The sequence below is a fragment of the Taudactylus pleione genome, unplaced genomic scaffold (genome assembly GCF_031769625.1).
Source record: "Taudactylus pleione unplaced genomic scaffold, aTauple2 ptg000148l, whole genome shotgun sequence".
In the NCBI taxonomy this organism is placed as follows: Eukaryota; Metazoa; Chordata; class Amphibia; order Anura; family Myobatrachidae; genus Taudactylus; species Taudactylus pleione.
This window is the reverse complement of record NW_028284550.1, coordinates 919,509-932,718: the sequence shown is the minus strand read 5'-3', so window position 1 is coordinate 932,718 and position 13,210 is coordinate 919,509. Positions and strand designations below refer to the sequence as shown.

The 13,210-nt window shown below is 45.3% G+C and overlaps 1 protein-coding gene across 1 annotated transcript in view; it reads left to right on the top strand.

Moving 5' to 3' along the window:
- SV2A (synaptic vesicle glycoprotein 2A) overlaps window positions 1-13,210 on the top strand; it is a 97,614-nt gene that overhangs the window by 51,392 nt on the left and 33,012 nt on the right. Inside the window, exon 2 of the mRNA XM_088474183.1 lies at window positions 3,551-4,396. Coding sequence (XP_088330309.1) covers window positions 3,814-4,396 — 583 coding nt within the window. The 5' untranslated portion in view covers window positions 3,551-3,813. The remainder of the gene's footprint in view (window positions 1-3,550; window positions 4,397-13,210) is intronic.

Sequence of the window (13,210 nt, the reverse complement as noted above, 5' to 3'; positions counted from 1 at the left end):
AGCATAATCGAATGTTTTTGTTTTTTTTTCAGTGCGATGCCTTAACCCGTCTTCATTCCTCTGACATTGAACACTTCAGGGTTGTACATCTTACTGCAGTATTCTACTTGCTGCAAATGTTAATGCTGGATGTACGTAGCTATGTGTCGGCAGAGCGGCCCTGCAGAGTCACATGACAGCGGCTTACACCGGCCTCGGCTGGCAGAGTAAGATAAGATTGAAGGAGACAATGCAGTGTTGAGGGCTGCAGGCTTTCCTCCTCACCCCTCCCGCTCTGTTCTACATGACCATTTTCTGTATGCAGCCACTTCGGTTGTGCGACGCAAGACAGGACATGGAGAAGTGATGCAGGGACTTGTAGTTTGACAACCTCGGGAAAGCCCAGCGCTCAAAAATGTGTGATTTGTAGAGCCACGCACCAGGAGGGCCACAGGTTGGGCACCCTGGGACTTGTAGTTCTCACACAAATTTATGCATTAGTAAAAGGTAGTAAATCTGGCTTCTGCGGCTGTCAGCAACTACGCCTGCTTTGCCCGTATCTCGGAATCCTCCCCATAGGGTACTCCACCTGTAGTGGAACTACAAATCCAAGCATGTTGTGTTAGCTTAGCTTTTTCATTAAAAAAGACCCAAAAAAAAGAGAAAATGTTGATTTACTGCACGAGGAGAAGAACTTATTTGCATATATTTTAAACTATTCGATTAAATTTCAGGCCAGAAATAATTACTGTTAAAATCATTTATTTTGTGTTATCTGCTTCCTCTCTATCTTCTTTGCTGGAAGCTCTGTGTAAATGAGAGAGAGAGAGAGAGTCGGCAAATATATGGGCAATGAGAGACTTGGTGCCAGCTTGCTGAGTTGGAAGAGGGAACGGAAACTTCCATTGGATACACGGGGCCTGATTTAGAGTTGTACGGTGTTGCACAGCAGCAGGGAAGTGGCTGGGCAATACCTTACAACTAATATGCTAATGCCTGCAGGAGGTGTCTGAGAGGTAAAGGCACCTGCTATCTGTGTATCATTTTTATAGTTAACACTCACCAGCTTTGTGGAGCTCCTGGGACAGCAGGGAGACGAGAGATGAGGCAGCAACAGCTCAGCCTCACTTCTGTATAGTCAGACACTGCTTGCAGAACTGGGGGCGTGGCCACACCACAGGCAATGAACTACACAGAACAACAGCTAATAGACGAATGCCTCTGAGAATGGGGGGCGTGCCTTGAGCACTGATGGACAATTGGATGTGTCATGTGACCAGGACAGTGTTGAGATTGGATCTCAGTCAGCAGCAGCAAGAAGAATCAATGGACACTGAAGCTTAGTGTAGTGAGGGAAGAGTTACAGTGAGTAGGGGGTGAGTCAGGCTCCCAGCACTCAGACCTATCTCCACGTGTGCCTCCCCAGGCATTGGCCTCACTGCACGTCACTGTACTGGAGTATACCTAAAGTATACCTAAGGTCAACCTTGGTACTATTTCCAAACAGCATGTATATTGTTAAACGTACAGATGTATCCTCACTTACTGGTTAAACGCACAAGTTGCACATTTTGAGTGAAAAAAATGCTTGGCCCGAGTCGTGTGGCACCTGGTACGCCGTGAGGGGCAATTTTTTTGCGATTGAAGCAACAGTAAGAAAGGACATATCTGTATTAAGACATTTTGGCGTTATTTGCTCTGTAAAGTTTGCTAAGTGTCACATGACTCAATGATGTCACCAATACCTATAGAATGAATACACTGCATTATCATGTACATTGGTTCAGCCTGCAAAATGGCTGCCGTTACTGTAACTAGGCAACGGGCTCACTCTTATGTATGTAGGCATATTACATGAACCAAATCTTGTGCTATTTATTCGGTAATGTCATATTCAAATCTGTGTTTATCCCCGTATTTGCGTATAAGACACTACAGTTTAATTATGCACCGGCTGGCAGTAGAGTTCCTCTCTTTCCGTCACATAATGAATTTTTTTCCTGGTGAAATGAATTCCTTTTAGCTTATTCCGGGCGATTACATGATTTACCCTCTGGCGTTTCTGCAGACGCACTTACAATAACTACTTGGTTCTAGTTCTATGTACTAATTGGTTTAGGTCTGTTTTCAGCTTAGAGTATTATGAGGAAGGAAAATTTTCCAGTGAGATGACCATAATTCAGCTGTTTTTGTTCTTTTTTTATAAATCTCAACCAATCAAGTGCCTTTGTCTGAGCTTCTAGCTCTACTGCTGAGGTGCTCCTATCTGAGGTATGAGTCTCAACCAATCAAGTGCCTCTGTCTGAGCGTCTAAGCTCTACTGCTGAGGTGCTCCTATCTGAGGTATAAATCTCAACCAATCAAGTGCCTTTGTCTGAGCTTCTAGCTCTACTGCTGAGGTGCTCCTATCTGAGGTATGAGTCTCAACCAATCAAGTGCTTCTGTCTGAGCTTCTAAACTCTACTGCTGAGGTGTTCCTATCTGAGGTATGAATCTCAACCAATCAAGTGCCTTTGTCTGAGCTTCTAGCTCTACTGCTGAGGTGCTCCTATGTGAGGTATGAGTCTCAACCAATCAAGTGCCTCTGTCTGAGTTTCTAACCTCTACAGATCAGGTGCAGTTCTTTGAAGTTCTCACCTCTACAGGTCAGTGGCCTCTATTTGAACTCCTAGCTTCTACAGGTCAGTGGCCTCTATTTTAACTCCTACCTAGCTTCTACAGGTCAATGGCCTCTATTTGAACTTCTAGCCTTTACAGGTCAGGTGCCACTATTTGAACTAGTCTCTACAGATTAGGTGCATCTATTTCAATGCCTAGCTTGTACAGGTCAGGTGCCCCTATATGAACGCCTATCCCCTACAAGTCAGGTGCATGTATTTGAACTCCTAGCCTCTACAAGTCAGATGCCTCTGATTGAACTCCTAGCCTCTTCAGATCAAGTGACTCTATATGAACTCGTGGTCTCTACAGGTCATGTACCTCTCTTTGAACTCCTAGCCTCTACAATTCTTGCGCCTCTATATGAACTCCTAGCCTCTACAAGTCAGGTGTCTCTATTTAAACTCCTAACCCCTACAGGAGCCTCTATCTAACCTCCTCACGGCTACAAGGCAGGTACTCTGATTATAATCTCTACAGATGCCTTTTTTTTACTATTATGAAAGAAGAAAACGCAGCAGGCGTCACAGTTGTCACCTGCTGCCCTCTGCCAGGGTCTGAACACAAATTCTCTATTATAGTTGGGTAAGGTTGCAGGGGGGGGGATGCTGTATCTTATTTATTCCTACAATTATTTGTAACAGAATTGGTAAACATATACATCTGAATTACAATCATATAAAAGTAATTCGTGTGTCGCACTTGTGTATGTTCTTTCATTTGAACGCAAGTTGTTGTTTCCCCCCCCCCCAAAAGGTCAAGCTAGTGTAATTGCATTTTACTGTATTCATTTATTTATAGCTATTTGTGTTAAAGCATTACTTGAATGCTTTAGTGTACAAATTTTGTACACTATAAATTTTCCTTCTTCACTGACATCGGCTGTGTTTCCTTGTCTTGTTTTTGTTTGCAGGACCCGAGTGAGCTGCTGAGATTTGGATATCACTGGGAGAATATTACGTTCCTGAAAAGCATGTACCTAAGAAGGGGAGAGAATAGTCTAAAAAATACTGTGGAATGTCCTTAGGTTCAGCATCAGTCTCTTAGAGGAGCTGTCCAGGCTCTGTGGTGCTGAAACCCTAGTTCTACAGGAAAGCAGCAAAAGTTTATTCCCACCTTTCCTAACTTTAATATTGCAGTCACACAGTCTGAGTTAACAAATCTTTACCGTTCACCATGGATGAAGCATTCAGAGATCGGACTGCTTTTATACGAGGAGCTAAAGACATAGCCAAGGAGGTTAAAAAACATGCAACCAAGAAGGTCGGGAAGGGTGTAGACAAGGTGCAGGATGAGTACACCAAGCGTTCGTATACTCGGTTTGAAGAAGATGATGATGATGATTACCAACCACAGGATGGGTACTACCGAGGTGACCCTCTAAATGATGATGAGGGAGGCTCCAGCGATGCCACAGAAGGCCATGACGAGGATGATGAGATTTACGAGGGAGAGTATCAAGGTATCCCCAGGGCAGACTCCATGAAAGGCGACAACCTTGTCGATAACCAGCAGCTGGTCGCAGAGTTCAAGGACTTTGATGATTTGGAAGGACAGAAAAAAAAGGACAAGGAGGAGCTGGCCCAGCAGTATGAGATGATTCTACAAGAGTGTGGACATGGCCGATTTCAGTGGACTCTCTACTTTGTGCTAGGACTTGCCCTTATGGCTGATGGGGTGGAAATTTTTGTAGTTGGGTTCGTGTTGCCAAGTGCGGAGAAGGACATGTGTTTATCTGACTCCAACAAAGGAATGCTGGGTAAGTTTATTTCTCTGTTAAATGTAACATTTAGTTGTCCAGGATATGTTATCATTGAGAACTTCAATGACTTTGCGATTGTGCTTTATTACTTCAACGTTTTTAGATGTTGTCTGCCACACATTTTATTTATATTTTAAATTTAAATAGCTAGCTAAATATCAGAGCCATATTTTTAGTCTACGACCTTATTTTCTGATTATCTCTAAAGCCTCTGACAGACTCTAAACAATGGGTTCCTGTTCTGTTTATATGAGCAAGCATATAATTCTGAAAATGGACCGGTAACTTGTACCAGTGGTGCTTAACCTACTGTAGCCAGGAGTATCATTATCAGTCTATCATTAATCTGTCAATTTGCTATTGTTCTAAAACCCCAAAAGAGGAACATAATAATGGAATGTATTGCAAAGTTTACAAGCAGCTTCTACACTATGTAGACTAAAGTGATTGGACACTGACAGCAAATATATCAACATGATTTTATTGACGTCAGTACTTTGTAGGTCCACCATGTGCAACGATTACTGCAGACACCCTTCTTGGCAAACTGTCCACAGGTTCCTGGATAACAGCAGACAGTATGTTTTGCCATTCCGCCCTAAGTACAGTGACCAACTGTTACACTGAAGACAGTTGAGTCGACCTAAAATGCACCCGTCACTCCAATTTGTCCCAGAGGTTCTCAATGGGGTTAAGATCTGGACTCAGAGCTAGCCATCCAGGTTACTGAATTTTCTGTATACCAGTCCAGCGTCGCCCTGGAAACATGACAGGTGGCATTGTCGTCCTGATAAAAACATTTTTTGTTTCTGTAGAACTGCCACAATGTAGGGAGCACGGAGTTATTGAGACCATCTATATACTTCTCAGAGTTAATGTGGCCATGCTGTACAACTAGAGGACCCATGCCAAACCAGATGAAACAGGGGGTGTCCAATCACTTTTGTCTACATAGTATAGAACCCCAGCTAGGGACCTCTCTCACCAATTGTTTTATGGATGCAAGACTAGATCAAGATCACTGCCTACTCTCTACTCTTGAGGGACACACACTAGATGACGGCCTAGGTGTGTGGGGTGACGGAAACATTGTAGAGTCGTATTGCACAAAAAAAGTAGAGGTCACATCAAAGTCCAACCTCCCAAGTTAAATACATCTTTACATTTTTTTTTCTCCTAAAAGAATGATTAGTTTATGGCTTAAAATGAGCAAAAGAAGGTGCACAGCGGGACGTAAGCTGATTCTGCACTGCGCTGTGTTCCTATTGCACAACACGAAGGATCTGCTGCGAAGCTGACATTTTGTGGCCTGAACCAGAGCTAATGAAAAAGCAGTCCTGGAAATTTGCTAGGAACTAATAACATCACTGAGGCCATTATACCACAGGCACATGATAAGCTACAAAACGGGCATAAGGGCTAATTCATTACACACATGCAAACCAACAATGGACAAATACATGTTTATAGAGAATCCCCTGCCCCCAGGGTGAAGGTACATCTTGCTGACATTATGTGAACATTTGTTGTTGGACACGTTTAGCTTACAGACTTGTCAACATTCAGCAAAACACCCATATGTCGACATTTTGGTGTTGACGTGTTAAATGTCGACATTCTGAACATGTTGGCATTTAACCATATAGACCTAACTGCATATCTGCAAAATGATTGCCGACCTAATGACCATGTCACATTCACACTGCCGACATTCAAAACCTGTCGACATTCTGAATCTCGACCTTCTGAATCTCGACAAGCCAACCAGATGCCGCGATTTGCTGCCTGTTTTGCTTTTATGTCTGCCGGTGTTAACTGTAGGTTCGCCTTGGTTTACGCAAATGTCATCTTTTATTAGATAACCACTTTGAGTGATTTTGTGATTTCAGAAGGCCAAAAAAACCCTCACGCTTCTCATGTTCTCATTGAAACATTTACTCTTTGGGGTCATTGTAGGATCCTCAGGTAAATCTGTTGGCCAGCATGAGCCCGGGGTTATTGCCACATCACCGGCACAACAACGCTATGCAACGATGCCGACAACTTAGTGCGAGGGTATTTAGATTGGCTTTGGTATATTAAGGTGGCTCTTCCCTGTAAAATACGGCTTCCTGGAGAATGTTACATTCAGTCTTGAGTAATGTTGTGGGTTCCGTTGAAGGAAAGCCCTCATTCTCCTAGTTGGAAATAGATATTTGTATCTACGAAGCCTCTCCAAACTGGTTTTCATTCTAAGAAAAAAAAATCTCTGTGGCTATTGTTAAACAACAATCGATATAGTTAAATACTTCAGTAATGGTTGTGGTGGGATCAGAGACACACATCATAAATCATCATTTCCCGTAAGAAGGATGATCCCTCTACACCACTATCATGCAGCCTCTTTCAAACAACCTTCAAAATCCTTCTTGGGAGATCTGCAAATCTCAGCTGCAAAGGGAGGCAGTCCATTGATCTGACGTAGAGAAGTCAGAAATCTCCATTACAAACAGTTCATCGATTCTTTTGTTTTTACAGTAAGGAGGAGGGGAGACAGATGTCTTCCAGCAAAGCCGAGACCCCTGGAACATTTCCTGACTCCCACCCACTGCACAGGTCTAGAGTGTCAGAACTGCAAAGACGTAGGCGTAGGCTGCCTTATTTTTTTTTTTCTTTAGCTCTTTTGATTGAAACAGACACAGTCATTTAAAGATTCATAACCTTAAAGACATATTTACAACGTTGCGCAGGGGGTTGCGGTTTGAATACAGACTGTCGGGATGGCGGCTCTTAGAATGCCAATGCTGGAATCCCGACACCTGTCAAAATCCATGCGCCGGTCTCCCAAGCGCCAGCATCCTGACAGTAAATATTGTTGTTAGGGATAGGCACTAGGGGTTGGGTTAAGCTGCGGTGAGGGGGCGGGGGGTTAGGATTAGGCTGCGGGAAGGGAGGGTTAGGATACTGACTGACAGATGTCAATATCCTAACCCTGTCGAGATGCCGAGGGGCATGAAGGGCCCACTGGGGAATGTATTGGTAGGGGCCCATGCTTAAAGGGTGTGGCCAGTGACCATAGTGTCTTGGCCAAGCATTAGATAGGACATAGGCTGCCAAGAACAGGGCCCCTTTATAAAAGCGGGGACAGGGGTGTGTCAGAACCGCCCACTGTGATTGGCAGCAAGGCTAATCTTGGTGTAGTTTCCATACATATGAACCAAGCACCCAAGTTCATCCACAGTCCTGCTCCACCAAGTTACTGACCCTCCCGTAGAGTAACAATGTATAATTTAAGTGCACAGTCTGGAACCTGACCCCTTAGAAGGGGGGTGGGGTTCTCAGACAGAGGAGTTTCACCTGTACACCTTTGGGTCAGTCCGACCCTTGGAGGGGGGTGTCAAAAATATAGTGCAAATAAAAAAATGTAGGGGTGGGAATGATTCATATAAATAAAAAGACGCATAATCGCCTTTCTTTTGAGCAGCAGGGGGTGAGTCCGCAATGACGTTATTCCCTGTGAATCGCAGCATCGATCCCCAGCGACCCCCCGCGTCGCCCGGGAACTGGGCAGGATCTGGGAGCCTGGTCTAACCTCTCGGGAAAGATCCCCGAACTTCTAGATATTCAGAGAGAGTAAACTGTGCTCCCATTCCGCTGAAGAGTGGATTTCGCTTAGTGTGCAGGACCCCTTTAACCCCGCACTGTACACAGTTTTCCACCACAGTTGTTAAAACGTATGTTCAGAAGCGGAGCGAGCCGTCAGAAGCCTTCCCAGCCTAAATACATTTATGTTTTTTTAAATGATAGATGAGCGCCTATTAATAGACTTCAAACAGAAAGAGCCTTTTCCTGGCTAAAGCCTTTACCATCCAATTCAGGGCCTCTTCCCAGCCCGCGCGTCGAAAAAAAGGCAGTTTAGCCGGGAGCGCATCCAACAGCTTGGAAAGTTACTGCCGGCTGCGGGCAAGAACGAATCCGTCCACACGCCCACACATAAATCCAAGTGACTAGCACATGAGAGGAACCTTTGCGAATCGGATGGACGGGGAACAGTGCGAGTGTGCTGATTTATATGGCTGCGCCAGCAAAACTAGGTCAGCATCCTAGGATGCCTCAGCACAACACTTCCCACTCAGCAGTGCAGCTCAATCCAGCCGCTCGCTCTGCAAATGATTCTATTCCTCTCCCAGATTAGTTTCCCTAACGTGGTGCTGGAGCTTAAGTGACTGTGTCTGACGGTTGCTCTTATTTGCATAATTTGCAACCTCTGCCTAAAATACTACTAATAATAATAATATTGCAAAATGATCATTTATATAATAGAAAATGAAAACCAGGAGCAATATTGGACATGGCGGTTTGGAACTTGGAAATAAGCAATTAATATATTCTTACTAATATCTACTGCATTTGAAAGTTTCTAACGTTAGATATAAGAAAATATAATGTTTCACTCATTCAATACACATTCATCAGGGACGTATTAAGAGGAGGGGGCCGGTGTGCATTGTCCGTCCGGGTCCCCTCTGCTCTAAGCGGCGGCACTCATGCGCAGGTCTATGGGGAAATGGCGCGGCTGCCGCAACATTTTCCCGGTGAGTTGTGCACCAATGTGGGACTCCGGAGAGGTAAGTGTTGAAGAGATGGGTGCAGGTGAGCGGTGTGCACCAAAGCCCCTGTACCCATTATAGATACACAACTAACACACACCCAACATTACATTAGACATGCCTTCATCACACATATTTACACCAAGCACCTCCGTTTTGTGTGGTTCATATGGCGAATGACTGAAAATCTGAACAACTTGATTGTGATCTGTTTGACTCCACACACTTTAACAAATACACAGAGGCCCTGATTCAGAGCCGGACACTCTGAAAGAGCGCTCGCTCTGAATCAGGGCGTTTTTTTTTTTTGTTATGGATGAACCACAGCTAATGCGAGCGGCCAGGATGATGGTCGCGATGGTCAAGACCATTGCAACCATCGGGCTTGCGACAAGACCCTTGTGGTAGGGTCTGTGATGTCAGTGGGGCCGCCCCCAAACGGTAGGCGTTCTCATGGGAACACCTCCGTTTGGGCAACCACCCCCCCAGGCCCGCCCACCAAAGGGGGCGAGCTGTCACTCAACATCGACAGCACGCCCCCTTTGGTGCGAGACCTGGAGCGACAGATTGCCCGTCGCTATCCGGGTCTCGTGCATGCGCACGACGGAGCCGGCTCCGTCGTGCGCATGCACTATTGGCCACCATCGACCCGGTTGGTTCAAATCCCACGGTGAGATTGTTTTGCTGTATATTGGTGATTGCTCTAGATTAATTGATGACATTGAGAAACATTTCCACGTTGCTAGATGATCTGCGATAGCTCAGTCTGCATGTCGGCAGGCACTTTATATGGTGCTGGAGATCAGAGTTCAAATCCCGTGTTGGTCTTGTTTTGCTGTATATTGGCTTTGCACTGGGTTAATTCATGACATTGAAAAAAATCTTCTCATTACTATATAACCTGAGATGGCTCAGTCTGCATGTTGGCAGGTCCTCTATGATGATGGAGACTGGGGTTAAAATCCCATGGAGAGCATCTGCTGTTTGCTAAGAAAATGTGCTGCATGAACTAAAATCAAGCCCCGGGCCTCTTCTAGCTGGCCAGGACATTCCCACCATTCTCTGGCAATGGTGGGGAGGTCCTGACTCAGATCTCCATGTGGGGGAGGCCCTTTACATGTTCAGATTGTGTTTTATGCACAATCAGAGCCGCTGGGAGCATCCTCCACGTGCCCAATTAGGCACATAGCTACATGGATTCGCCAACACTGTCAGAGGGGGGTCTGCTACAGGGACAGGGAGATTTTCATCATCCAGCAGGGTATAACCTCCAAGGTGCTATAGCATTCCTTGCCAACCTGTGGCTCTCCAGCCGTTGCAAAACTACAAGTCCAAGTATGGAACTCATAGTTACACAACAGCTGGAGAGCCACAGGTTGGCCAGGAAAGCTTGTCACGGTATTTGAACTGGGAACTCCGCCATCATTACCAGTTGGAAGAGCAGCTTCTAGGCCACTAAGCCACTCGGGTTACATCATGCCAGGAATTTTTTCACAGTGTCTTCAGCTATTCTGGTGCAAAGTCTACAATACTAAATGAAAACCTAAAAGGGTACTAGAACCAGGACCTCCACTAACATTGCCATTAATGCAACAGGTTATTAGTATACTGAGCTATCCTGCTCTTCTTGAGCTCAATGCTTTTTAAGGTCATTAATCAGCCTGGTGCACCATTCAAGGTACTGAAAAGAAGCTGGTGACTTTGCCCATTGATCAACCCAATGAAGCACCTGGCTACATGGATTCAATCTGTCAGTGGGAGCCTTCTCCTGGTTTATGTAATCAGGGAGACTTTCATCATCCAGCAAGGTGCAACATCCAAGGTGCTAAAATAAAATCCATTAGGGGATTTGAATCTGGGAGCCCACCACCACTACCAGCAAAGTAGTTGGCTATTAGCCCGCAAAGCTATTACCACTTCAGCAAGCAAGAATGTTTTTTTCCCAGTGTCATTAATAAGACTGGTGCAACCTTCATCATACTAAGGGGCATATTTATAAATTATCGGTACTTGGTCTAGATAATTATAATATCTTATCGCCGCTTATAGCAGCAATAAGAAATTAAGGATTGAGTGATTGATGGTTGAGAAGTAAAGTGTTCGCTAACGTGATCGTGTCCTGTTGCGCTACTGCACACATCTGAAGATGGTGTTAACTACCAGGATGGTTGACATTGCGGTAAATTTGAGCACTTAGCTGCACCCCATATAGAACATGTTCTTGTAAACAAAATCAAGGGACTGGAGAAGTTGCCTCAGATATCTGCCGTGGTCCAACATACATAGATCCTGGGAAGGCTTAGTATTTGTGGGTATCCGTTTTTTGGGGGATATCCAGCAAATTTTTTTTTAAATGCCCCTAAAAGAAGGCCAACAATTGATTAGATCTAGGACCAAGACCAACCCTGCCACTGACACATTAGCCCAGCAGTACACTGAGCCACCCTTTACTCTTTGGGAGGTGGCCGACATTTCTTACTGTCATTAACTCTGCAACATGTGCAACAGGGAAGGAATGGGAAGGTGGCCTGTCTGGTAAAGTAAGCCAGGAGCTGCCCCATCAGTAGCAGCAGAGGCCCCGGTTACTAGCTGACTGTGCCAGCTCATAACTTGTATAAGAGTGGTGACGTTAATAATATCATCCAACATTGATCAACATATAGAGAGAAAGAAGCCCAACGTGGGATCCAAAGCAGGAACCACCCCAATACTGCTGATGGCAGGAGCAGAATATTAGTCTGCTGTGCTTGCACTCTTACACTGGAGGTTGACTTTTCTCAGTGTCAACCTCTAACCTGGAGCAAAATTCAGGGATCTAAAAGGAAAGTCCAGATGGGGCCGTGAACTAGGACATGCGCCAATAGAAGATCTAACGACAAGCTGACTGAGCCATTTCAGGATTCATGCAAATGATTCAGCTTTTCTCATTGTCATCAATCATCAGGGTCCAGATTAGGAGCCACATGGGCCTGGGGCGGAAAATGATCCAGCGCCTATTGTGAGAAGCGCAGGAGGTGTTATCAGTGCCGTGAGGGCGTGGCCAGTGCTGTGTGGGTGTGTTCAGTGCTGTGTAGGTGTGGTCAGTGCTATGTGGGCGTGGTGAGTGCTGTGGCTGTGTGGGTGTGGCCAGTGCCATATGGACCAGTAGAACGCCTACATTATCACCTCCAATGTCTCACTAAGTACGTACAAGAGAAAATTTGTATTATTTTGTGAGGAAAAATGCCATTTTAACACTGATTTATGGCCGATCATGTGGCCAGCTGGATGGCTGGTCATCAATATGCAGTAATGATGATGGGCCTATTTTTATGTGGAGGTGATAGTGTCATTGAGGGCGGTGATACCCAGTGCACCATACAGCCACCCTGTGAGTGCCTCCGGTGTGCACGTCTGAAAAAGGGGTGTGGCGTCTCAGATAAAGGGCGTGGTCTCGTGGCATCCTGGGGGCAGGCCTATCACTGCCGGAGATACTGTCTCTTCCTCAGTGACTGGGAGCCAGACGCAGCACAATAAATCAAAATGCAGTACCCGGCTACAGGACAATGACGAGGAGCTGGCATTCTGGTGTCCATCCAGGGAGGGTGACACCCGATGCGGTCCGTGCCCCCCACATGCCCATAGGAACGCCACCGTGTGGAGGCCTGGGGCTGTACACCCATCCGCCCCCATTGTTAATCTAGCCCTGCCATCACCCTCGGTGCAACCTTTGGCACGCCCGACATTTGGTGAGGAGAGAGGAAGATTCCTACATCCGGACTCTTATATCCGGGCAGGCGGTGACCAAGACTGGCAGCCAATCAATGACTGTGCAAGTGCGGCCGGCAAAAGATATGGTTTTTACTCAGTGCTCAGCTATATATGCTGTGCGTGGGCTAAACTTGTGAAAGATAATAGGCAAAATACAGTGTATCAATCTACTGAATGTGGATCCCAGTGAAAACTTATAGAAAACAATGCATTCATCTAAAGGTAAATTCAATGCAATTGTAGTTGGATATAAATGGTATACATATTGTATGCATAAATAAAATCTACGTTGACTTAGTTCAGTTATACAGGGTGTTTCACTCGCTATTGGCCCCAAAGTGTTCATTATAACTTTTAAAGTTACTAACGTACAGTAACTTGGTGAAATGTGACACAGACAACATTGGTCTATGAGAAACATGAGAAAGTCATAGCCAGTGTTGACAGTGTTGGTTGGGGATACCTAACTTAA